This window comes from Geotrypetes seraphini, chromosome 11 (genome assembly GCF_902459505.1).
Source record: "Geotrypetes seraphini chromosome 11, aGeoSer1.1, whole genome shotgun sequence".
Classification (NCBI taxonomy): Eukaryota; Metazoa; Chordata; class Amphibia; order Gymnophiona; family Dermophiidae; genus Geotrypetes; species Geotrypetes seraphini.
The window spans coordinates 29,894,973-29,921,849 of record NC_047094.1 but is presented as its reverse complement, the minus strand read 5'-3'; the positions used below and the strand labels follow the sequence as shown (position 1 = coordinate 29,921,849).

At 45.7% G+C, this 26,877-nt stretch overlaps 1 protein-coding gene across 3 annotated transcripts in view; it reads left to right on the top strand.

The window, feature by feature from the left end:
- Nucleotides 1–26,877, top strand: part of XYLT1 (xylosyltransferase 1) — a 400,948-nt gene that overhangs the window by 313,009 nt on the left and 61,062 nt on the right. For all 3 annotated transcript variants that reach the window (XM_033914711.1, XM_033914709.1, XM_033914710.1), the window contains exons 6-7: nucleotides 9,186–9,402; nucleotides 15,475–15,651. In XM_033914711.1, coding sequence (XP_033770602.1) covers nucleotides 9,186–9,402; nucleotides 15,475–15,651 — 394 coding nt within the window. The remainder of the gene's footprint in view (nucleotides 1–9,185; nucleotides 9,403–15,474; nucleotides 15,652–26,877) is intronic.

Below are 26,877 nucleotides of genomic sequence, written 5' to 3'. Positions count from 1 at the left end.
TAGAGGTCTGCACGGGAACGGGGATCGCGGGAATCCCCCTAACCCACAGGACTCCCACGGGGACCCCCCTCTGACCCACGGGACTCCCACGGGGACCCCCCTCTAGCCAACGGGATTCCCATGGGGATGGAAGGCTTTGGAAGCAGGATTCGTCCATATAATATAATGGACACGTCAGCCTTAGTAAAAGAGGGGGTTTATAAGTTAATTACCTGAACAGAAAACATAAAAAGGGTTCCACCAAAGAGATTCCACAAGGAAAACAGAAGCAAACACAAAAGAAACTGTGGAATTGATGATCCTGTCAGAAGTAATTGCTGCTTTATATGGGGACGGGCGTGGATGGAAGTAATTCCTTGCGGGGATGGGTGGGGACGGAGAAGATCCTGACGGGGATGGGCGGGGATGGAGGTAATTCCTTGCGGAGATGGGTGGGGACGGAAAGAATCCTGATGGGGATGGGCGGGGATGGAGGTAATTCCTTGCGGGGATGGGTGGGGACGGAGAAGATCCTGACGGGGATGGGCGGGGATGGAGGTAATTCCTTGCGGAGATGGGTGGGGATGGAAAGAATCCTGATGGGGATGGGCGGGGATGGAGGTAATTCCTTGCGGGGATGGGTGGGGACGGAGAAGATCCTGGCGGGGATGGGTGGTATTTCTATCCCTGTGCAACTCTCTAGTTCAGAGGTGCTTCTGGTATGGATAGGGTTACCAGATTTTCGGGAGCAAAAATCTGGACCCATGGCCCCACCCTGTTCCACCCGTTCCACCCCTGCCCCGTTTGATGGTCAGGAGGGCATCTGTGCTTGTGCTGGTATGACGCAATAATGTCACACCCGTGCGCGTGATGTCACCGCGTTGCATCCGCGCATACGCAGATGCCATCCCGACGTCGCGGCTAGATGGAAGGTTTTCAAAACCCGGACAAAGTGCCACCATTGGCCCCTAGGCTAAGCATTGAAGAATACGGTTTTAGATGACAGTTTGTGTTATTTATTTATTATTCGCCTTATACAAAGCGAATCACAGATTGACATACGTAATAAATTTCAACAAGCAAAGCGTACAAACAGCAAATAATATTAATTTTGGACCCAAAAAACGCACTAGGTGTTATTTTGGGGTTGGTCTTATTTTTTTTTCATGTACAATGATTATCTCTTCCTTCCTCTCCTCCACCCCAATTTTTCCTATTTCCTTTCTATCCCCCACATGTGCAGCATCTTTCCTCCCCTCTCACCCATCCCATTCTGCAGTATCTCCCTCCCTCCCTTCCATCCCTTGTGCAGCAAAACCCTTGAAGCTTCTATCCCTCCCTTCCTCCCATCCCCCTGTGCAGCATATTTCTATCCCTTCCGCCCATCCCCCTATGCAGAAGAAACCCTTGCAGCTTCTATCCCTCCCCTTGTGCAGCAGAACCCTTAAAGCTTCTATCCCTCCCTTTCTCCCATCCCCTTGTGCAGCATATTTCTATTCCTCCCTCCCATCCCCCTGTGCAGCAGAACCCTTGCAGCTTCTATCCCTCCCATCCCTTGTGCAGCAGAACCCTTGAAGCTTCTATCCCTCCCTTCTTCCCATCCCCCTATGCAGCATCTTTCTATCCCTCCCATCCTCCCCTGCCACCGCCGCTGTGCACCTCACACACCCCTCCCCCCGCTGACCCTATCATCTCTCCATCCCATCCGAACCCCGATGGCGAGCCAAAATACCTGGAAACAAACAGCAGCACAGGCTGAATCGCGGCCTGCCTTTCTCACGTCCAGGCGTTCCTCTGCCACTTCACTAATGATGTCATCAGCAACGCGGCACTAAACGGCCGGGAGTGAGAAAGACAGGCCGTGATTCAGTCTGTGCTGCCGAAGCTGCCGTTTGTTTCCAAGTATTTCGGCACACGGTCGGGGTGCGGATAGGAGGGAGAGATGGAAAATCACGCTAGGGCTTATTTTCTGGGTAGGTCTTATTTTCGGGGAAACAAGGTAGGCATAAAATAATGTCCCATACAGCAAAATCCAAAGAGTCAGGCGCACTTCACCAGTCCAGCATTGCACCTTCAACCATACTTCATCGCACAGAAAAGGTGACGCTTTAGCAATTTTAAAAAAAAATTTCATTAGATCCCCTTGTTGTCGCATTTACTGCGGAAGCTTGTTCCATGCCTCAGAACCAACACAGAAAAACACTCCCGCCCTCATCATTTGCATTTTGATCTCTTTCCTTGAGGGAACAGACAAATCCCGGTGTCCTGAGGAATTCAATTGGGGAAGTTCAGCCTAGTAGGAAAGACAATCTGTTGGGTATTTGGGGGCCAACCCATGCAGGCCTAAATATACCAACAGCCGTAACTTGTATTAGACTGTAAAATTGATCTTAAGCCAATATAGCTTAAAGTACTAGTCAGATGCATGTTCTCCTCTTGCCAAGCTGAACAACACATAACATTTTTACATTACATTAAAATACACTTCTAGACCGTAATACCTTCCGAATCGATGCGGTTTACATCAACAAGAGACTACATCGCAGTGGAATACAAGAGAACTATCATCTTCCTTACTTTCCCAATGATGGAATTTTATGCTACCTGCAAAGCGTGTAACATAGTAGCCTATAGGGGTGAAATGTCAAAACCCGCGTGAGACAATCACGCGCAGACAAAACCGGGCCGACAGTTGCGTGCAGGACATCAGTTCGCCAGATTTAAACTCAATTTGAAAGCGCTCCAAGGGGGGTTGTGGTGTTGGCACTGCCGTGGGGGGTGGATCTTCCACTTTACAGAGGAAACTGAACTTTTTCCCTAAAAAATAGGGAAAAACCTGTTTCCTCTATAATGGGGGGCAGTGCCAACACTATTAAATTAAGTGCAGTGGTTCCCTCCCTCCCACAACCTCCCTCAGAGTGCTTTCAAATTGAATTTAAATCCAGCGCGCTGATGTCCTGCACGCGATTGTCAGCCCGGCTTTATCTGCGCGTGATTGTCTCATGCGATTATAACTATGAACCGCCTATAGGTTGGCCACGTCTGCCTGTAAGCTGGCTGTGAAATTCTCTAGGGGCTCCTTTTAGGGCCTTAACGCGCGGAAAGCGCGCGCAAGACCATTGAGCTGGCATTATTCTAGAAGCGTAGTGCGTGGTTTAGCGCACGATAATTTTGTGCGTGCACTAAAAACGCTAACGCACCTTAGTAAAAGGAGCCCAAGCTCTTTAATAGTTTGTACTCTACAGAACTCAACAAAACGTCCATTGTCTCTACCCAGAGCTACCTCAGAGCAGGTGGATTATAGTTGAAAAAAAAAAATAATAAAACTGTGTATGTCACACTGAGGAAAAGGGTATAGTGTGGGCTACTAGGGAGCGAGGCAGGAACGTTGGCGTGCAGAGTCCATTTCAATGTGCTGTTCCATATTTCAGGTCAGTGCAGTAGCATTCTCAGGAAAAAAAAAAAACGCTTATTATCCTCTATAACATAGTCTGTCAAGCAGATAATTCAGTTGACATTTCTGTGCAGTGCAAACAACTGCACAGCTTATACAAAGTAATTTAGGTGCTTGTAGATGGCACAACTGAAAGTGAGATTTGCAAAATCCTTTGCTGGAGCAGTAGGCTCTCAGCTAACCGGCACCCATGGGGATTGATAGATGCCCGATAAGTGTAGTTTCTGGTTGCTTGAGAGTTACTATTAAAAATTGGCCTAACTAATACTATACCCCATACTATGCCATACCATTAACTGTTCCAGTCAAACTTCCGGACATGTGGTAGGCAAAGCATGGGCGTACTCAGGTGTAGCCTGGGGGTGGGTCTGAGGTCCGGATTTTCCAATTGGAAAATCTGGCAACCCTACCTAAGGCGAAACTGTTTTGTTTGTTTTTTTTTGTGTGTGGGGGGGGAGTTTCAGCACTCATCCAGTTAAATACCAATATTCCTAACTTAACCACATATTAAATTGAATAAATAGGACTGCATAAAACACAGAGCTATCTTTATCTGGCTTAACTTATCCAGTTAAGTTGTGAATATTGCACAGTGTTATCTGGCTATCTATTACTGGATATTCAATGCCAGTGTCTGAACATGATCCATCATTGATTATTTGGGATTACTCCTGGCAGCAGCCAAAAACATGCTGACCTTCACTGGCTGAATATATTCTCCCTAGTTTACTAAATACTATAAACTGGGAGCGTCATTTGGCAGAAGTTGTGGTAAAAGTGGATAGCGTAGCTGGTTTTAAGAAAGGTTTGGACAAATTCCTGGAGGAAAAGTCCATAGTCTGTTATTAAGACATGGGGGAAGCCTCTGCTTGCCCTGCATCGGTAGCATGGAATGTTGCTACTCTTTGGGTTTTGGTCAGGTACTAGTGACCTGGATTTGCCACCGTGAGAACGGGCTACTGGGCTTGATGGACCATTTGTCTGACCCAGTAAGGCTATTCTTATGTTCTTATACCCAGGCAAACCAACTTATGCCCATCATTGATATGGCATAAACAGGGCCAGCATTAGAGAGGGAGCAAACAGGGCAACTGCTCTGAGCCTCACAGCTCCAGGGGACCCCTGTGGGCCAAGATGTCCTTCCCCTTCTCCCCACCCCGTTCTGAAGCAACCCCCCCCCCCTAACATATACACACACACCTTTCAAAATGCAAAGGGGTTGCCAGCATGCCAGTGATTCTCTAGCGCTTCTTGTGATTCCTCGATGCTGTTCCTTCCTGCTGTGGTCCACCCCCATCTAATGCAGCTTCCTGGGGAGAGGGCAGGGAAGCAAGGAATTGTGGTCCTCCAACTTAATTTCTGCCCTGGGTCCCAGCATGTGTGACACTGGTTCTGGGCTCAAGAGGGCGCACCTACAACTTTGTACTAGTATTCTATAAAGGAATCTTGGCGCCATGATAGTGTTACAGAATTGGTGCTAAGTACATGGCATTGGGACGCCTATTTATAATATTACCTTTCATATGTGTTAGACAATCTGTGTATTTTTTAATGCTAAATAAGGAGACAAGGGTTTTAAAAGCACTTGGGGTGGGGGGGCTTTCTAGCTTCTGCTAAAGTTACTCAAAACTGCAGCTCTGGGGTGGGAAAGGAAGTGCAGGAATGGAAATGATCTTTTAGCACAGCAGGAGAGTATTATTTCTTAAGAGACGTAAATGCATGGTATGAAATGGTGTGCAACAGCTCGTGTTAGGGTAGAGTGCACTTAGTGTGCCGCGATCATCTCTTCCTACTGTCTTACATTATTATCCTCTGAAAGGATCCAGCAGCTGGAACCTGCTAGTGACCTTCTTGGAATACCCAAAACATTTTGGCAGCTGTACATGAAAGAAAAACTAAAAAAAGCTGGTAAATGTGACATCTTAGTAAGAAAAGCAGAAAAATGGAAGTATTAGTAAACCGTAGGAGTACAGCCCGTTCAGATATTATTCAGTGTTTAAATCTGAAGCTTTCCCAAGTGTGGACTTGTCAAATGACAATGACAGCACCATTTAACGCTCCAGAGGTGGTGTGGACAGCGTAAACGCATGGAGTCCAGCACTGGGATGTGGGCTAGGTAGGACCTGAACGGGTCATGGAGACATAAGTAATTGACTAATAGGGTCTAAGAACCTTACTGGGTGAGACCAGTGGTCCATGAAGCCCAGTAGCCCATTCTCACAGCGGCCAATCCAGGTCAAAAGTGCCTGGCCAAAACCCAAAGAGTAGCAAAATTCCATGCTACCGATCCAGGGCAAGCAGTGGCTTCCCCCATGTCTTTCTCGTAACAGATTATGGACTTTTCCTCCAGGAAAGTGTCCAAACCTTTTTTAAAACCAGCTACGCTAACTGCTCTTATCACAACCTCTGGTAAGATTAACCATTCTCTTGACAGAAAAAATATTTCCTCCTATTGGTTTTAAAAGTATTTCTCTGAAACTTCATCAAGTGTCCCTAGCCTGTAATTTTTTGATGGAGTGAAAAATTGGTCCACTTGTACCCGTTCTATTCCACTCTGGATTTTGTAGACTTCAGCCATCTCTTCCAAGCTAAAGAGTCCTAACCTTTTTCGTCTTTCTTCATACGAGAGAAGTTCCATCTCATTTATCATCTTGGTCGCTCTTCTTTGAACTTTTTCTAGCGCCACTATATCTTTCTTGAGATAAGGAGACCAGGTGAGGTCACACCATGGAGCGATACAGGGGCATTATACACTATAGTTCCAATTTCCAGATCATCTATAAATAAGTTAAATAGCACCTGTCCCCGTACAGATCCCTGTGGCACTCCACTGATTACTCTCCTCCATTGAGAAAAATGACCATTTAACCCTACCCTCTGTTTTCTATCCGATAACCAATTCCCTAATCCACAACTGAACTTTGCCACCTATCCCATGACTAATTTTCTCAGGAGCCTCTCGTGAGGAACTTTATCATAAGCTTTCTGAAAATCTAAATACACTATTTCAACCAGCTTACCTTTATCCACATGTTTATTCACACCTTCAAAGAAGTCAAGCAAACTGGTGCGGCTGAACCCATGCTGACTCTTGTCTCTTTAAATCGTGTTTGTCTATGTGTTCCACAGTTTGTTTGTTTTTTATAATTCTTTCCACCATTTTGCCCGGCACTGATGTCAGGCTTATTGGTTTTATTTATTTATTTTAATTTGTTATCTATCCCGTCCTCCCCAAAGAGCTCAGAACGGGTTACAAGTTAACATACTCCAATACAAAATATTAGTGTTACCAACCTATTGATGTGTTTAATTCCAGGTATTCACTTTTATACCTCAGGCAAACTATAAACACCTAAATGTGGTAGGAACTGTGACCCATCAAATATGCGCAGAACATTGGCGCACCGACAGTTCCGCAGGACAAATGCGTACCCTACATCATCGGTTCTCAACCCTGTCCTGGAGAACCGCCAGACCAGTCGGGTTTTCAGGATAGCCTTAATGAATACGCATGAGAGAGATCTGCATATAATGGAAGTGCCAGGCATACAGATCTGCTCCATGCATTTTCGTTAGGGCTATCGTGAAAACCCGACTGGCCTGGCGGCCCTCCAGGACAGGGTTGGGAATCACTGCCCTTATATCATCCGGACCCTTGAAGAAGGCGGTTTCGCCAAAACACGGACCATGTAGAGTCTGTCAGGACAATCATACGTGTAGTATTTATTCAGACTTTTATTTGTATTTTCATTGTGAAGAGCAAATAAAAATCATCTTTCAGAATAGCCACATCCACGGTCTGTTGCTTTTATCTTTCAAATTGTAAATGTGCCATGACTGTAAACTTCTTATACTGGTTTGCAAATAATATAATTGCAATGTATTAAAAAAAAGAGATTGTAAGCCCACTAGGGACAGAGACAGTACCCACATATAATATATGTAAACCACTTGGATTATATTGTAATCAAAAGGTCAATATATCCAATCTCTTTACCCTTAATAAATGCCTCCTCCTGTGATGTCTCCTGAGGCATTTTCAGAATTTGCATGTGCATTATGAATGTCCATGATTTAATTTCATTCTCACAAATATGGCACGTAAAGGAGTTCCAGACTTGATTGACTCGTTTCTTTTAATCACAAGAATACAGTCGACGGGTTTAATATGACAGCTCTGACGTATTGCATGACATAACCGATCACTGGCCAATCCGTTGAGCCTGATATATAGCAGGAGATAGATAGCTAAGTCAGGAGCTTTTCGTGGCCGGCCATATAGCACTGAGTATTGGACCCATATACAGAATAATGGAGATTATCAGCCTCTTTTACAAAGCCACGCACTTTGTAAAGAGAGGCCCTATGTATTAGCACAATGTCTCTCAAACCGTGTGCCACGGCACAGTGGTGTGCCCCGAAGAGATTCTGGGTATGCCACGAGAGATTCCAAAATTTGACTTTATTTTTAAAAATTCCCTTCATAAGTATACACTAGAATTAATGACATATACATCGCGTATGCAAGAGTCTGTCAATGTTCTGACAAGCATCATTCTTTGACGTGATTGGCCCTTGAAAACTAACGGCAAGTAATTTTAGTTTTTAAGCAGTAGTTATCCTAACTTGAGCAATAAAGCGATCAAGGCTTTGTTACCGTTTGGATCTTCTTATCTTTGCGAACTTGGATTTTCAGCTCTGACAGAAATTAAATTAAAAAAAAAAAAAGAACGACTGCAGATGGTGGATGATGAAAGGCGTGTTTGCTTGTCGACGATCGAGCCGTGTTTTGAGTTAATCTGCATTCAAAAACAAGCACATCCATCGCATTGATTAGCAATTCTATTCTCTCTACCTTAGTTTCACTGATATTACAATTACTCATACATAGCTTAAAGGTCTTTAAATAATTTTCAAATTTAATTTTTTGTCGGTTGTGCAATTTTATCATTTCAATTATTATGTACCTTGCAAAACATTTGCTCCATTTAGTGTGCCGTGAAAAACATTTGTTCTAGAGCTGAGAGAAACTGTATTAGCAGAAGGAAAAAGTTCATGTGCATAGTAGCTTAATTAAGATTTTTCAGTACCCTCCATATGTAAAATATATACATTTTTGCATATCATTAATTTTGGGTGTTGGTATGCCCAATAAAAATCATGTTTGGGCACATTAACAGCCATCAGGAGCATCCTTTAGTTATATCAGCCAGTGAGTTAGGTTTTCATGCTACTTGTGTTTCTGGGTATGTCAATGTCCCCCTCCCCCCTTCTGTGTTTAACCTTTATATTCTTTTTTTTTTTTTTTTTTTTTTATTTATTTATACTTTTACAAATTAACATATCAATCAGTGCTTGAAGGAAACCTTTATATTCTTTACTATTAATTTATTGTATTTTTTTCCCATATCCCTCATGTATCTTGTTGATTGTCTATTCCAGGGATCTCAAAGTCCCTCCTTGAGGGCCGCAATCCAGTCGGGTTTTCAGGATTTCCCCAATGAATATGCATTGAAAGCAGTGCATGCACATAGATCTCATGCATATTCATTGGGGAAATCTTGAAAACACGACTGGATTGCGGCCCTCAAGGAGGGACTTTGAGACCCCTGGTCTATTCGGATTTCCCTGCATTTGGATTTTTAATCTATTTACTTATTTTTATGTAAACCTCTCAGACATTTCATGAGCGATATATCAAAATTTAAATGAACTTGAAGCATCTAATTACCCTGCCTTGTTGATTGTCTAGGTTCATTAGGAAGCAGGGGCTGGACAGGCTTTTCCTGGAATGTGACACCCACATGTGGCGCCTTGGAGATAGGAAGATCCCAGAAGGCATTATTGTAGATGGCGGCTCAGACTGGTTTCTGTTGAACAGGAAGTTTGTAGAGTATGTTACTTTTTCCAGTGATGACCTGGTGGCAAAGATGAAGAGATTCTACGCCCACACCTTGCTGCCAGCTGAGGTAGGATTACCGTATTTAATGACAGACAAACCCCGGACACATGGCCCCGCCCTGATCTCCCCCAGCCCTGCCTTGTTCTGCCTCTAACCCTCCCTGTTCCACCTCCAGCCCTGCCCCCATAAAGCCTTGTCTCTTTTTTTCCCCAACCTCCAGGCCGCGTCTGGAGGGTCTTCAGCATGTGTGGATGCGTATGACGTCATCCGAGCACTCTTGTTGAAGGCCCTCCAGACGCGGCTGGAGCTCAGAGCTTTCCAAAACCCGGACAAACTGCCGGGTTTTGGAAAGTCCGTCCGGGAACCCAGACAGTCCTCTAAAAAGAGGACATATCCGGGTTTCCCGTACGTCTGGTAAACCTAAGCTGAGGTATGCTAACAACTCCAGTATTACAAGAAAACCGCCGTAGATTGTACATTTTTCCAGATCCAGTTGTGCTCTCTAAAACAGTGGTTCAGGGGACAGTGCTGATGCTCATCTAAAATTAGCTATGTGAAAATGTGTTTCTACCAGTATAGAGTCCTGTTCTGTAATGTATAGAAGCCATAGTTACTATGGATGGGCAGACTAGATAGGCCATTTGGCCTTTATCTGCCGTCATGTTTCTATGTACACTGTGCAGTTGAAAATGTGTTTTATAGATTCCTGAGCAGTTTTGGGTGCAAATCTTTTGGCCTGTTGTGTGAGCTTGTATCCAATCTTAGTCTCATCATTCAAGAAGAAGTTCCATCTAGGGCAGAGCATTCCAGACCCTAAATGGGTGGGGGTCACATGACCCAGGTTTGACATCGTGATCTGGATGGGCTTTCTCCATAGGTGCATTATTATTTTTCAGCTCTAGGGGGCAACACAGTTTTATGTTGCCGGACATGGGAGTTATGGCCACAAAAAAAATCGATAAGGTCTGTACCCAGGATTAGAAGGTCAGCAAAGAAAAGAAAAAAAAGGTTCCTAGCCAAATAAGACATATTTTTCAGAGAAATTATTTTTCAATTCAATTGGGGCTGGGGGGGTGGGAATTCTATAAACGACACCTTAACTTAGACGCCGGTAGGCACCCTACCACCGCCTAAGTTAAGAGAGAAATGCCGTTTGAAATGGCATTTAAATAAAAATCCCAAACAATTACCGATACCTAAACAAATGGTGCTGGAATTGCGCCTCCAGAGGTGCCTGCTGGCGCCTAACGCCACTGTAGGCCCGGCTAACGCCAGAAGTGGCATTAAGCGTCGTCGACTCCTCCGAAGGTGCGATTCACGTCAAAAGTTAGCGCCTACATTGCCGGTGCCTTTCTTTGCCAGAGGTTCGATTCTCTGAACAGCGCCATCACGTGATTGGCATGCGATCGGCGGCCATTTTTTAAGGTGTGCACTGACAACGGCGCTGTTTAGAGAATCCAGCAGCTGTTGCTTATGTGATGGGTCTCCAAATCATGTCCGCTTCACTCTGGGTCAGTCAAGGCTGGCAGCTTTCATAGACCCTGGGAGGCAGGGAGGGAATCATGGCCATTGTTAAGGGCAGCGCCTTCTACTCGGATATAAAGATTGTGGTATAGGGTTTGGGAGAAAATCAGGTGCATGGTTCCCAGCCTAAGCATCATTGTTGCAGTGACCAGACTAGCAACGGGCAAGAGGGGAAGCGTTTACTAAAATCCTAGCACTGATTCCTGTTTGAACTGGAACAGAAAAGAGAAAGTAGGAAGTGTGTGGCGCAGTGGTTGGATCTACAGCCTCAGCACCCTGGGGTTGTGGGTTCAAATCCCACACTGCTCCTTGTGACTCTGGGCAAGTCACTCAGTCCTCTATAGCCCCAGGTACGTTAGATAGATTGTGAGCCCACCGGGACAGATAGGGAAAATGCTTGAGTACCTGATTGTAAAAACCGCTTAGATAACCTTGATAAGTGGTATATCAAATCCTAATAAACTTGAAGTACTGAGCCAAAAAAGTTATTTTTGCCTGCAAAGAAAATAGTGCCACAACCTGCTGGTAGCATTTCTGCAAAGCTATTCTTTTGGCTGGCTGTGCTGAAGTGCTATTTTAAGGCCTCTCTTTGGCATATGTTGTGTTTTTTTTTTATATGTCTGCAATGAAAAGCAAAGGACACATGAGATAAGACTTAATAAAGGTTTTTCCCCATTCTCAGTGGAAAATAAGGCTTTCAAATGTTGCGGACTGAGCAGGTTAAGAATGGGATTGCAGGTTTTGTCTCCAAAACTGATTGGTTCAGCTCCCTGTTTAAGCGCTTCTCTAGATTCCTTATAAATATGGAAGGGCAGAAATTGAAATGACGCACGGACAGCAAGCTTTCAGTTGCTATTCAGTTTTGATTTTATTGAGCCCCGTCTCGCCTTCGTTGGATTAAGATCGTTTTTCAGTCGTCCAAACACACTCACACCCTTAGGGGTGATTCTCACTAGATCAACTAAAGTTTGATGCTGGGATGCCCAGGTTAGGGTTGTCCAGATTTTCCTTCGGGGAAAATCCGGGCCCGTAGCCACGCCCCCCAGGACTGCCCAGTTCTGCCTCTGCCACGCCCTGTTCTGCCACGCCCACAGATGGCATCCCCGCCTGCGCAGACACGACGCAATGACGTCACGCGCACATGCACATGACGTCACCACGTTGCGTCCATGCAGATGCCCCTTGCCGACGCGATTTTGGCGGGAAGCTCTTTCATAACCCGGACAAAGTTCCGGGTTTTGGAAAGCTGTCCAGGGAAATCTGGTAACCCTAGCCCAGATTCTATAAAAGAAGGTTAAAGTTAGCCGCGTAGATTGACGCACCTTGCCAATCTAGGTGCCAAACTTAATTATTTGAAAAGCTTAATTGGCACTGATAACAAGCAGTTAGCACCTCATAATTGGCTTAAATTAAAATGAATTGGAAGCCTACTCTATGGCTGCCTCTAGGAAGCAGGCATGGTTAAGACTTAGGTGCCTGTATTTAGGCCAAGAAAACCCCGACATAAATAGGATGCGCCTATGGTTAGAATGCCTACTGGCGCCTAAGTCCACTTTATGCGTCACTAGGCACGATTCTATAAATGGCGCTTAACTTAAGATTGACATGCGCTATAGGCCACGTTCCACGGCACCTATGTTTCAGGCACTGTTTATAGAATCAGAACCTAAGTGAAGATTCTAGAACCACAGTTAACCACACAGTACTAGCATAAGTCTGCATTTATTCACCTAACTTTAGCCGCAAGCCAGCCAGGCTGTTGGAGTAAATGCTCGCACCTACCTGTAGGCAGTTAGACGTGTAGATACTAGTAACCTATAACCTTCGTGTGTAACTGCCTGACACACCCCTGACCTGTCACACCCCTCCCAGATCCGCACGCCTCTTGGAGTGGCATACTTTAAAATTTGCGCTCACAGTTTATAGAATACCAACTATGGGCAGTTAAATGTGGAATCGCCAATTAATTTGTTAAAGCCAATTAGCTTCTAATTAATCTATTACATTATGTATGCAACTAACATAGGCTCGCTGGCTCCCAATACGCAACATCTTCAAGCAACTAGCCCCCCTCTTTCTTTCTTTTTCTCTCCCTCCCTGCCCCACCTCCACCGACGCAGATTTCTCCAAGCCACTGCCGCTGATTTCTTCCTGCTTTCCCGACGCTGACGCAGCAACAGGCTAGGTGCGTGCAACGACTTTACAAGCGGCAGGCCCACAAGCCTTGCTCCCCTCTCCCCCCCCTCCCGACGTCAATTCTGACGTCGGAGAAGAAGTTCCGAGCCAGCCGGAACTTCCTCTCCGATGTCAGAATTGACGTTGGGGGAGGGGGGAAGGCTTTTAGGCCCGTTGCTTGTAAAGTTGCATCCCGTGGTCCCCAGTCACAGCGCCTATTTTGAAATTGTTACAGTGGATTGCTCTCTTTCTGAAAACGGGACATTTCGGCATCCCGAAGCCGTGCTTGAGGGTCAACGGGACAGGCTACGTAAAAACGGGATGGTCCCGTTCAAAATGGGACGTATGGTCACGTTAAGCATTACATAAGTAGTTTAAGTTAAAAGAATTGCATCTTTCTATCAGCCATCTCAGTTCCACAGAGCTGTAACCTGCTTTCAGAAAAAAGCTTCAGAAAAGGTTTTGTCTGGTCTGGCCACGGGGAGAAACTATCTCGTTCTGCATTTTGCTCTCCTTGGCCTCTCCTCATGAGTGCTCTGATCTGAGGAGGCAAATCCTGCGAATATTGGCCTTTTGTTATTCCGCAGAGGCCGGTTGTCATAGTGTGACTGGTTATTCATTATTCAGCCCACGTGCTAAATAATCTCTTCTTAATCCTATTTCTGCTAAAATCACCTTCTCGCTCAACTTTGATAACCTTCTCATCCATTATCTTGAAGGGAATTTCTGTATCATTATGAAAGGACACAGGGCTGTGGGTAATTGGGCAAGTTTTTCCTCGCTTGGATAAAAGTGTCTGCCTTTCTAGGTTTAACTAGTCAATTCAAGCATAGCATCCACATTCATTGGCCTGTCATTTATAATTATAAGAGGGTAAGGGTGGGTGTTGTAGTAATATCTTATTTATTTAAAATATTTATAATCCGCTTAAATCCTAAGTGGGCTCACAATAAAAACATACATAATCCGGGGGTAACTTGCAAACTAATTTTTCTGCCCTAGCCGAATCCTTTGGGGTGTAGGGAGGGAGATGTCGGGTTGATTTTCATTTTGGCTGATGTGCATAATGGCATTGTATCAAAGAACCATGCTATGATTGTTCCGTGCTCTTATTTTGTGGTGTTTTTGTATTTTCTTAATTTTCTTCAATAAAAATTTTCTTTAAAAAATTGTTTCAACAAGTTCTCAACTCAAAAGAAATTTCCGAGGTCAGTTAAAACACCTGAACAAAAAAAGTATGTTTCCAGCAGCTTCCGAAAATGTCAAACATTCTTGCATAATCGCATAACTCCCGAAATTCCATTCCATCATATTGGGCCTGTTACTGAAAAGCAGCTTCCAGGAGGAAGTGATGTCAGAGAGAGCGCCCAAGCTGACGTGGCAGCACGTTCATAGCTGCTCATGACAAAGTTAAAAAAGGTATGGAGAAGGGGCGCGTGGGAGGGTGGAGAAGAGGGCGGGAGAGGATCACCACCGCCCCGGGCGTCGGTCACCCTCGCTACTGCACTGATTGAAAGCTAACAGATTTTTGAAGTAGATTTGAATAAATATATCGCGGAATTAGAAAAGGTACAGAGAAGGGAGAATAAAATGATAAAAGGGATGGGACAACTTCCCTATGAGGAAAGGCTAAAGCAGCTAGTCCCCTTAGCAAACACATTCTGGAATGCACTGGGAAAGGCTACTTACCGGTACCACATAAGGAGGGTTTTTTTTCCTTATATGATAACTAGGCCCCTCCCAGTGTATCCCAGAATTCACCAGACAGGGCTGGACACCACCATTTTGACAGGGGTGGGCCCAGGAGAGGAAGCTGGCTTATCTCCTTCTTCCAACTAAAGGTACAAGGGGAGGGGATAGACTTCACTAGGCTAATAAGGCAACTGTTTGTTAGGGGTCCTGGGGCCTCGGGGGGGGGGGTCAGAGGGGACCACAGAGGGAATTTCTATGTTAGGTAAAGGGGTTAGGGTTCACTGAACCACCAGGGAATTTCTCAAGGTTGGAGGATGAGGTTTGGGTCGGGGTCATTCAGAGAGGTCCACTGAACCACCGGGGAACTTTGTTGACAGGAGGTTTAGACTGGACATGTCCACAAGAGCTGTGCTTACCACACAGCTCTTGAGAGCATGCGCCAGTTAGACTTGGACCCCTTTACCGACCAATATTCAACAGCGTGCATACAAGGGAACTGGAATCACTTTAGGTCATGATGTTTATGTAACACATATGAACCCTATGGTTTATCTAAATCTTAACTTGAGGGGTGTACTGTTGGAGAAGATTTGGTCACACTTAGAAAGTTATGTTTTGGTGCAAGACCCATTTCGTGAGATGGAAATCCTTTACCCAGGAAGGCAATGCATTGTTTGCTGCTGGCGGTGTCTGTATCCTAAGCCCGTGTGTTGTTTTTTTTCTCTCCCCGTTACTTTGTCCCTTGCAGTCCTTCTTTCACACTGTCCTGGAGAATAGTCCCCTCTGTGATACCATGGTTGACAATAATCTGCGGATCACTAACTGGAACCGAAAGCTGGGCTGCAAATGTCAGTACAAACACATTGTTGACTGGTGTGGCTGCTCCCCCAATGATTTCAAGCCTGCAGATTTCCATCGATTCCAGGTAAGTGGGTTGATAAGAGCCGATATTGCACATGATCATTGTATCGATGGGGATAGTTGTAATCTTTCTTCTTTCTTCTTGTTTTGGTTCAAAGTCAACTCATCAGAGACAAGTGGGATTGTAGAACAATAAGACAATAGACAGGTGTGGCTTGGAGAAAGGTATATTATATAGAAAGTCGAGTAGGCTTTTTACAAATGTACCGTGCTTAGAGCGGAAGTGTGTTTCAGAGCTGTTTTCTATGTGTGTGTAAGGAAAAGCGTTGGTCCTTCTTAAAATGGCTGAGGAGGGGTGTGGGTATGTCCTGCTATGTAGGGGTCTGAAGGGGGTAGGTTACTAGATTTTACAATGTCATGCTGACCGAAGTTTGTTTGCGTTCTTATTTGGTTGTCTTTTGAAACAATCTGGTTTCAGTGCTTTGATAGCCAGATGTTATAGGGTTCAATATTCAAAGAAATTTAGCCCTCCGTTAACTGGCTAAATCACTTGGTAGGGGCTAGCCGCTAATATTTGGTGACACTTAAGTGCTGCTGAATATTGCAGTTAGCATCAAACTCAAAACTGGCAGAGTCATTGTTTGGCCACTTAAGTGCTGATATTCAGCCATTAAGTGCCAAGGCTTACCACATAAATGGGACCGCATAAAAGTCTATCCTATTTTTATATGGTTATCCATAAGTGATGAATATCGACTTAAGTGGCTATGTGTTAGCTGGCTTAAAAATACTGGATATTCAAATCTAAAGCCCTTCTGGTCCCAGCTTTAAATATCTGGGAATAACAGCAGCAGCAGTGAGCAAAACACTCACTGCCAGTGGCCCCATAGTGAATAAGAAACGATCCCTCTTTACAGTACTTTATTGAATTTTCCATTTTAATGGGTTAGGCTGAACGGCAGTCCTGAGGGAGGACTGACAACAGAAGCTGCATTTGCTAGCGGGGTGAGCAGGACTTAAATTGCACTTTAAAAGAGAGAGAAATATTGTTTAATTGTATGTTTGTCTTTGCAGTTTGAAAAGAGGGAGAAAAATTGTTTAATTCTGCTGTATATGGTTTTGAGAGTTTGTAAAGAAGGAGAAAGGCTATCAGTTTAATTCTGCACGCCTAGAGTAGAGAATGACACGGGGACAAATTTTTCTCCGTCACCCGCAGGAACTCATTTTCCTGTCCCGTCCTGGTGAGTTCTTTCCTGCCCCTGCCCCATTCCTGCAAGCTCCGTCCTCATCTGCACAAGCCTCAAACACTTTAAATCATAAGTAGCAACATTCTAGATCTCAGATTTTGATGTCATAATACCTCATTCCACCAATGCCTAAGCTCTGTCCTCATCTGCACAAGCCTGAAGCACTTTAAAATCATAAGTGTTCGAGGCTTGTGCGGTTAATGCAAAGGAGAGTAGTAAATGGGTCACTAGACAATAATGACCATAAAACAATCAAATTTGACAAACCTGTAGCCCCTATATACTTCCAAGGTCACTAAGGTCCTCCCAGGAAGTATCCCTAACTACACCCTCTCTGAAGGACATCACATGATGTCATACCACCAGTGGCATAGTGAGGGGAGTAATCCGCCCCAGGCGCAGTCTTCCTCCTCATCCTCATCTCCACCCCTACCCCCCTTTCCTACTATTCTCCTACCTTTTTAACTTCGTTGCAAGCAGCGACGGACATGCTGCCCGCATCAGTTTTGGCGCTTTCTGTGCCGTCACTTCCAGGGGGAAGTGACATCAGAGAACGATCTGGAGCCAACGCGGGCTGCACATTCTTCGCTGCTTGCGCCAAAGTTAAAAAGGTACGGGGCGGGGGGGCGGGAGAGGGGTGCCACCTCCCTGGGCGCTGGTCACTCTCGCTACGCTAGTGGATACCTCCAGCAAGCCTTCTCTAGAGTAGCCCCCCACACTCTCAAATGCACTCCCCGAAAGGCTTCACTTAACTCAAAGTGACAATGGCTGCACATACTGTAGCAGGACATTAGATTTTCTTACTCCTATCTTAAGAAAGGTTGGACAATTTCCTGGAGGAAAAGTCCATAGTCTGTTATTGAGAAAGACTTGGGGGTAGCCACTGCTTGCTCTGGATCGGTAGCATGGAATATTGCTACTCCTTGGGTTTTGGCCAGGTTCTAGTGACCTGGATTGGCCACCGTGAAGATGAGATACTGGGCTGGATGGGCCATTGGTCTGACCCAGTATGGCTGTTCTTATGCACTTAAGTGTGCCAAGTATAGGGCAATCAAGCCATTGCAACATCACTGATGAGGTTGGCTCTGAGGCACCGTGGAATGAGGCATTATGACATCACAATCTCAGCTCTGGAATGTTGCTCTCATTGGGGTTCCGGAATCTTGCGATTCTTTGAGATGCTGGAATGTTGCTACTCTTTGGGTTTTGGCCAGGTACTAGGGACATGGATTGGCCACCGTAAGAATGGGCTACTGGGCTTAATGGATCATTGGTCTGACCCAGTAAGGCTATTCTTATGTCCTTATCTATCTGTGTGCTCCATCTTTGCTTACACCATAGGCTATTAAAATGTTTTATCGTGTGCCATGTTGACATTGTAATGTAGCATAGTATGTCATACTTTGTATTGTAATTTGAATATTTTTACTGTTGTAATTGTCTACTGCTTATGTTTGACTTATTCATGCTGTATTCTGCCTGAGTGAATTCCTTCAAAAAGATGGTAAATAAGTCCTAATAAAAATAAATTATTGGAAGGAAGGGCATCGAGGAAAACTTCAGTTCATTTAACTTCAAAAGGAGAAAAATTAGAAAGAAACTAAAAGGATATGTCGCAAAGGTTAAAAGCGTGCAGGCAGCATGGGCACGCTTTAGAAATACCACCAAATGTATTCCATGCATTAGGAAAGGTTAACTGAGGAACAGAAAGCTGGCAGCATGGTTAACTGGTGAAGTACCGTAAGAGGCTATTAAAACCAGAAGGCAGCTTTCAAAAAACTGCAGAGCGAACCTAAATGAACAGAATGGAAAGACCCTGGGAATGGAACGTCAGAAGGAAAGCTTTCATAAGGCAGGCTGAAAGTGTGTTTGAAAAGTAGCTCGAAGAGGATGTCCGGAAGATTCCCATGCCGGGAAACACTCTTTGATGGAGATTACTCAGAGGAGCTAAAACACATTAAAAGTGAACCTAGAAGATGGGCTGGAGCAAACAGATCAACAGAACAGGATGGTGTAAGCCACAGGGTTCTGAATGTAATGAAAAATTGTTAAAAAAAAAATTAAAAATGAGGAAGCTGCTTCCACAGGTAAATGTGAATGGCAGCTGCAAGAATGAAAAACCAAATTAAGTTATTAAAAAATATTACAATTATAAATCTATTCCTAGAAATCTGTCATTAAAAATAACCAATCAAATCAAAAATAATAGGGAAAAAGAGGCTGTCGTTATGAATGGGTGGAGAGTGTGTGGTGCAGTGGTTAGAGCCACAGCCTCAGCACCCTGAGGTTGTGGGTTCAAATCCCACACTGCTCTTTGTGACCCTGGGCAACCATCACGAATAATCTTCTTCCTATGACAGAGTGGGCAGTTTTGAGAGTGACTTATCACCCTAACTACTTAATATAAAGACTACATCTCTAATGAGGATTCCTTGAAAAAGACGATCGAAACGTGTTCCACGTCGAGACCCTTATGAATCCTGAGAGCTAAGTACAAACATTTGCTTCAGTAAGTGGATTATACATTTGAGAAGTTCACATTTTAAAATATTGCGATGATCGGGGTGGTGGGTCTGGCTTTAGGGACTTCGGTCCTTGGCAAGATTACGTATCTCTGAGCATATGTTATTGCTTCAACTAAAGTATGTGACTTTATAATACTTGGAAATAGAGATCTCTGTATTTTGGTGATTAAAAATAACCAAGGCATCCGATTGTTGGCAGGTGACAAGTATAACATCGACCTTTTAAAAAGGACTCCTGGGGCGATTGAAACTACAGACTGGCGAGTTTGACATCATTGCCAGGCAAAATGGTAGAAACTAGTCTGAAAAATAAAATTCCCATGCGGCTAGATAAGGCTTGATGGGGCAGAACCAATATTTGGCGTCCGTGGTTTTAAAGCTGCCGACAGCTGCAGGCTGAGTTAAACCCATCTCCAGGCACCAGCATTGAATACCCATGTCTTTAGGGGAGTGGAGGAGTGGCATAGTGGTTAGAGCAGTTGGTTCAGCACCCTGAGGTTGTGTGCTCAAGTCCCACGGCAATTCCTAGGCAAGTAACTCAACATTTCATTGCCCCAGGTACAAAATAGGCATCTGTCTAAAAAAATATGTAAACCACCTTGATTGTAACCTCACAGAAAAAGCAGTGTACATATCTCATCTACTTTACCCTTTTAGTTGAGCCCAAAGATTTGCAGGTGCTGGCCTATATGCAGTGTCAGGCACCTACAAACCTAACTGACATGCAGTATGAGTCTTCCACGTCTGTGATCTCTGGCAGCAGTGTTTCATTATAGTCTGTCTGTCTTTCTTTTTACTACCTCTCTCCCTCATGTATTTTAGAATAAATTTATACCTATATGTTCAGTTACTGTGTACTTAGTGGTCGATATTCAAAAGGGATTAACTGGGCAGGAGGGAGGTCTTAGGTACCTGGGCCAATCAGGGCCTTAGGCCCCACCCAGTGCATCCCAGGGTGCACTGGGAAGGGGAAGGTCCGCCATTTTGAAGAGGCGGACCTGCTGGATCGTCATTTAAGTTACGGGGTTTGGGGATGGGGTGTCAGAGGTTTGGGGGTTGTAGGGGGTGTCCCGGTGGGGTGTTGGAAGCTCAGGGGTTGTTGGGGGTGTCTGGTTGGGGGTTTGAGGTGGGGTATTGGGGTTTGAGCAGGCCTGGTGGCAGGAGGGAGTGGGCATCCCTCCTGCTGATCTCATGGTGGGGGATGTTGTATGTCAGGCAGGAGGGAGTGGGCATCCCTCCTGCCAATCTTGGGGGGAGGGGTTATCTGTCCACCGCAGCCAGTTGAGCAGATCGCGGCAGGAGAATTTCCCCCAATCAGCTGAGTCAGCAGGACCGGGGAGGGGATGTAAGGCGCTATTCTGTATCACACACTGGTGCGTGATTGACACACGATCGGTGGCCGCTTCTTAGGCAGCCACCGAGACTGCCATCCTATACAGAATCAAGCCCTGTGTGAAGAAATATTTTCTCCATTTTGTTTTAAATCTACTACTTAGTATCTTCGTCGCACACTAGTTCTAGTATGTTGGGAAACAGTGAACAAGCGACTCACACCTACCCTTTCCACTCCACTCATTATTTTATAGATCTCTGTCATGTCACCCCTGAGCAGTCTCTTCTCCAAGCAGAAGAGCCCTAGCCGCTTTAGCCTTTCCTCATAGGGAAGTCGTCCCATCCCTTTTATCATTTTCGTCACCCTTCTTTGTACCTTTTCTAATTCCACTACATCTTTTTTTGAGATACGACGACCAGAATTGCACACAGTATTAGATGCGCGGCCATACCGTAGAGCGATGCAAAGGCATTATAAAAGGACGCTGGTAAGAGCAAGAAAGCAAGCGACGCAACGTACGTGAGGAAGTGAAAGTTGATAAAGCCCTGAAGAAACGGTTGTATGCCGTGAAACGTTGGCTAATATATTGTATCACTTATACCTTCACAACACAAAAAGGCAGCTAGTGATCTCAGTCGTGCACAAAAGAGTAGTGGTGACAGTACATTCTCTCTGGAAGTTTTTTTGCCAATGATGTGGGTGGAGGAGGTTTGAGCATTTATGCTCTGCCATGATAATACCTGAGGTGGCGGATTCAGAAAAAGCAGAACTACTAAATGAATATTTCTGCTCAGTCTTCACCTGCGAAGCACCGGGACACGGACCACAGTTGATGATAATACAAGACGTGGATGACCTGTTTCAGAATTTTGAGTTCACTCCTAGGGACGTCTACAACAAACTGGCAAGGCTAAAGGTAAACAAGGCCATGGGACCGGACAATTTACACCCAAGAGTGCTCAGAGAATTGAGAGATGTCCTGGCAGAACCGTTGGCGGTGCTCTTCAATCTCTCACTAAGTACGGGGAAAGTTCCGTTGGACTGGAAAACAGCCAACGTCGTTCCTCATACATAAAAAGGGTTGCAAGGCTGAGGCTGCGAACTATAGACCGGTAAGCCTCACCTCAATAGTGTGCAAACTCATGGAAACACTAATTAAGTACAAATTAGATACGATCCTGAACGAGGGTAATCTCCGGGATCCCAGCCAACATGGGTTCACCAAGGGTAGGTCATGCCAGTCCAATCTAATAAGCTTCTTTGACTGGGTAACAAGAAGACTAGACTCAGGAGAGTCCTTGGACGTCGTGTACCTGGACTTCAGCAAAGCGTTTGACAGCGTCCCACACCGCAGGCTGCTGAACAAGATGAAATCTATGGGATTAGGAGAGACTCTAACTGCATGGGTTAAAGATTGGCTTAGTGGCAGACTTCAGAGGGTGGTGGTCAACGGTACCCTTTCTAAAATGTCGGAGGTGACCAGCGGAGTGCCACAGGGTTCGGTCCTGGGCCCACTCCTCTTCAACATATTCATTAGGGATCTGACTCAAGGGCTCCAAGGCAAGGTAACCTTATTCGCTGATGACGCCAAACTATGCAATGTAGTAAACGGCTGTAATCTTCAGGATGCTATGGAGCAAGACCTGCGTACTTTAGAAAGTTGGTCCTTGATCTGGCAGCTGGGCTTCAACGCCAAGAAATGTAAGGTCATGCATCTCGGCAACGGAAATCCTTGCAGAACTTACACCCTGAATGGAGAAACTTTAGCCAGGACTACGGCAGAACGAGACTTAGGAGTAATCATCAGTGCTGACATGAAAGCAGCCACTCAAGTGGAGAAGGCTTCATCTAAAGCACGGCAAATGATAGGTTGTATCAAGAGAAGCTTCGTCAACAGGAAACCTGAAGTCATGATGCCACTGTACAGAGCCATGGTGAGACCGCATCTGGAATACTGTGTTCAATTCTGGAGGCCACATTACCGTAAGGATGTGCTCAGAGTTGAATCGGTTCAGCGGATGGCCACCAGGATGGTCTCGGGGCTAAAGGGTTTCCCGTACGAAGAAAGACTGAGCAAATTGCAGCTCTACACTCTCAAGGAGCGTAGGGAGAGGGGAGACATGATTGAGACATTTAAGTACATCACGGGACGGGTAGAGGTGGAAGATGATATCTTTCTTCTCAGGGGACCCTCGACCACAAGAGGACATCCGCTCAAGCTCAGGGGAGGGAAGTTTCGTGGAGACACCAGGAAATACTTCTTCACGGAGAGAGTGATTGAGCATTGGAACGAGCTTCCAGTGCAGGTGATCGAGGCACGCAGCATCTCAGACTTCAAGAACAAATGGGATACCTATGTGGGATCCCTACGAGGTCATGCCAAGGGATAGGGTCACTAGGACTGAATGAGCGGGTCAGTAGAGTGACAGTATAATTACAATTATTCTTTAGGGGGTCAGTAGACTTAAGAGGGTGGGTAAATAGTGTGGGCAGACTTGATGGGCTATGGCCCTTATCTGCCGTCATCTTTCTATGTTTCTATGAGGCTTTTTCTTCCATTGAGATAGTGCTCTTAAACTAATAAGTGGAGCATTCGCATTTATTAATATTTATTTATCCACTTCAACCATTTTAAACAGAAAGGCATTATAATATTTACATCTTTGCTTTCCATGGTGTCAGGTCAAAAGCGCGCCGGGACAAAGGCGCGCGCAGACAATTGAGCGCAGCGCGGAGGCACGCTCCGCAGAAAATTACTGTTTTTAGGGCTCCGACAGGGGGGCGTGAGGGGGAACCCCCCACTTTACTTAATAGAGATCGCGCCGCGTTGTGGGGGATTTGGGGGGTTGTAACCCCCACATTTTTCAGAAAACTTCACTTTTTCCCTGTTTTTAGGGAAAAAGTTAAGTTTACAGTAAAATGTGGAGGGTTACAACTCCCCAAACCCCCCACAACGCCAGCGCGATCTCTATTAAGTAAACTGGGGGGTCTCCCCAACAAAACCCCCCGTCGGAGCCCCTAAAAACTCTAATTTTCTTCGGCGCGCGCCTTCGTCTTGCGCTCAGTTGTTGGCGCGCGCCTTTGTCTTTCGCGGGGTTGTCTATGAACTGCTTTCCATGCCTTTCCTGATAATTCCTAACATTCTCGTATCTGCTTTCTTAGCCGCTGTTGCACATTGAGCTGAGGGTTTCAACTAGAGAATGACACGGGGAAAAAATCTGTCCCCGTCACCGCCCCGTCCCCGGCCCACCATCCTCTGCACCGCCCCGTCACCGCCATTCCATTCACCGCCCCGTCACCGTCACTGCCATCCCTTTCACCGCCCCGTCACCGCCACTGCCATCTCATTCACCGCCCCGTCACAATCCCCGCAGCATCCATATAAGCCTTAGTACTCTAATATTTAGCGTATTCCACCCTCCCTCCACCTCACCTTATATTCGTTCCGAGTTTGCCGGCTTCCTTTTTTCCGAGCCGCACGTGTTCAAAAATCCGTGCACGCGCGGCTGCGCGAGTCAATCAAACTTCTCCTCTCCTGCAACTTCCTGTTTCCGGTTGCGTCAGAGGAGAAGATTGATTGACTCGCGCGCAGCCGCGCGTGCACGGATTTTTGAACACGTGCGGCTCGGAAAAAAGGAAGCCGGAAAACTCGAAATTTAAGGTGAGGTGGAGGGAGGGAGCTGGCTAAATGCTACGGGCGGGTGGGCGGTGGCTGCGGGGACCGCGCGATCCTTGATACCTCACTGCGGAGACAAGACCATTCACCGCCCCGCGGGCGGTGAATGGCCTTGTCCCCGTTGCCGCAGCGACTGCTAGTTTTCTTCCCTGTTTTCGGCGGGTGACCCGCGGCTAAAATGCGGTGGCCGCGGGTAAACCGCCACCGTGTCATTCTCTAGTTTCAACCTAGATCCTTTTCCTGGGCAGTGACTCCTAACGTGGGACCCTTCATCACGTATCTATAGTTCGGGTCCCTCTTTCCCACGTGCATCGCTTTGCTCATATTAAACTGTATCTGCCATTTTGACGCCCAGCCTCCCAGGTCCTCTTGCAATTTTTCGCAATCCTCTTGTGATTTAGCAACTTTGAACAACTTTGTTTCATCGCCAAATTTAATTATCTCGCTAGTTATTCTCATCTCTAGATCATTGTGGCAGTTTAAAAAAAAATTATCTGAACGTACATATAAAAGCTTCCAATTATTGCCTGCTGGCAACAAGTATGAGTTTTTCTGTCAGTTGGAGACATGTCGGTTCTTGTCAGAGTGGTCCCACATGAGGTTTCAGAAACCCTCAGGACGGTGAACTGTAGTGAAGCTTTTCTGTGATAAAGGATCCGTGGTGGGAGGGGGCAGATGCGTATCTCTCTGGCAACAAGAGGGATGCCACGTATTAGCTATTAAGCAAGTAAATAGATTTAACGAGAATAAACAAAAGAACTCATGGTCATAAATTGAAACAAGATGGAGAAATTTGCTTCATGATCTGTTGTTAATAGAACATGCAAGGGTATGGAAATCTCTGGCAGGATACGCCAAGTTTACGGCTCTTTGGGAGAGCTACATCAGTCATTACTACACTGGGTCAGAAGTTTTGTTCTGATTGTTCTATAAACGTAATACACTTTATTTTGAGCAGAAGAGATAGCAAATGATATGTGAGAAGGAGGGATAATAGGGTAGGATTAGTGAGAGGGTACAGGGGAGTGTAGGTAGGATGAGAGGAGGCTAGGTGGGAATAGGGATCCGTCAGAGTTAAGGGAAGGGGTTTGGTTATATTGTGGAGCAAGTTTTAGGTGAGGGCAGGGTAGTCGGGGAGCAATTAAAATGGGGGAGGGGATTTACGGAGGGGAGAAGTTGTTAAAATTTGAATATCTGTAACAGAGATGTTCAGTTGGGGGTTCGGGCTGGTATGTGGAATGGACAACCGTGTACTAACGTTCCCCCCTTTTTACAAAACCGTAGAGCGTTTTTTAGCGCCAGCCGTGGCAGTAACAGCTCCGACGCTATACGTGTCGGAGATGTTACCACCATGGCCGGCGCTGAAAACCATGCTACGGTTTTGTAAAAAGAGGGGGGGTTATTAGATAAAGGTACAGTGTTCCCCTGGTTGTTCACGGTCGGCGGTTCGCGGTCCCGGTCATTTGTGGTATTTTCCGACCGCGAACCGCCAACAAGAAGAGGGCAGCGGGAGAGGCAGGAGAGAGCAGCTGGAGCGCTGGGAGTGCAGGAAATCACTCGCGGTACGCTCCGACCGCCTCTTCCTGCACTAAGTCGGGCCTTATCCAATCAGGAGCTGCTTTGACACGCAGCTCCTGATTGGATAAGGGACTTAGGGGTAATGGTGGACATGACAATGAAGTCGACGGCACAGTGCACAGAGGTCGCTAAGAAGGCAAACAGAATGCTAGGCATAATCAAGAAGGGTATTACAACCAGAATGAAAGAAGTTATCCTGCCGTTGTATCGGGCGATGGTGCGTCCGCATCTGGAGTACTGCGTCCAATATTGGTCGCCGTACCTTAAGAAGGATATGGCGATACTCGAGAGGGTTCAGAGGAGAGCGACGCATCTGATAAAGGCGATGGAAAACCTTTCATATGCTAGAGAGATTGGAGAAACTGGGTCTCTTTTCCCTGGAGAAGAGGAGACTTAGAGGGGGTATGATAGAGACTTACAAGATCATGAAGGGCATAGAGAGAATAGAGAGGGACAGATTCTTCAAACTTTTGAATAATAAAAGAACAAGAGGGCATTCGGAAAAGTTGAAAGGGGACAGATTCAAAACAAATGCCAGGAAGTTCTTCTTTACCCAACGTGTGGTGGACACCTGGAATGCGCTTCCAGAGGACGTAATAGGGCAGAATACGGTACTGGGGTTTAAGAAAGGATTGGGCAATTTCCTGCTGGAAAAGGGGATAGAGGGGTATAGATAGAGGATTACTGCACAGGTCCTGGACCTGTTGGGCCGCCGCGTGAGCGGACTGCTGGGCACGATGGACCTCAGGTTTGACCCAGCAGAGGCATTGCTTATGTTCTTATGTTATCTCGGGGGAGCACTGTATTTAAGTCTGTCTGAATAGAGCTTTCCATGGATGTGCATGAGGAGAGAAATATACCTTCTGTGAAACAGAGGTTCCTGTGGCATCAGTAACTCACCTTCTTCATGGCCCACTCTGCTATTCCCTGC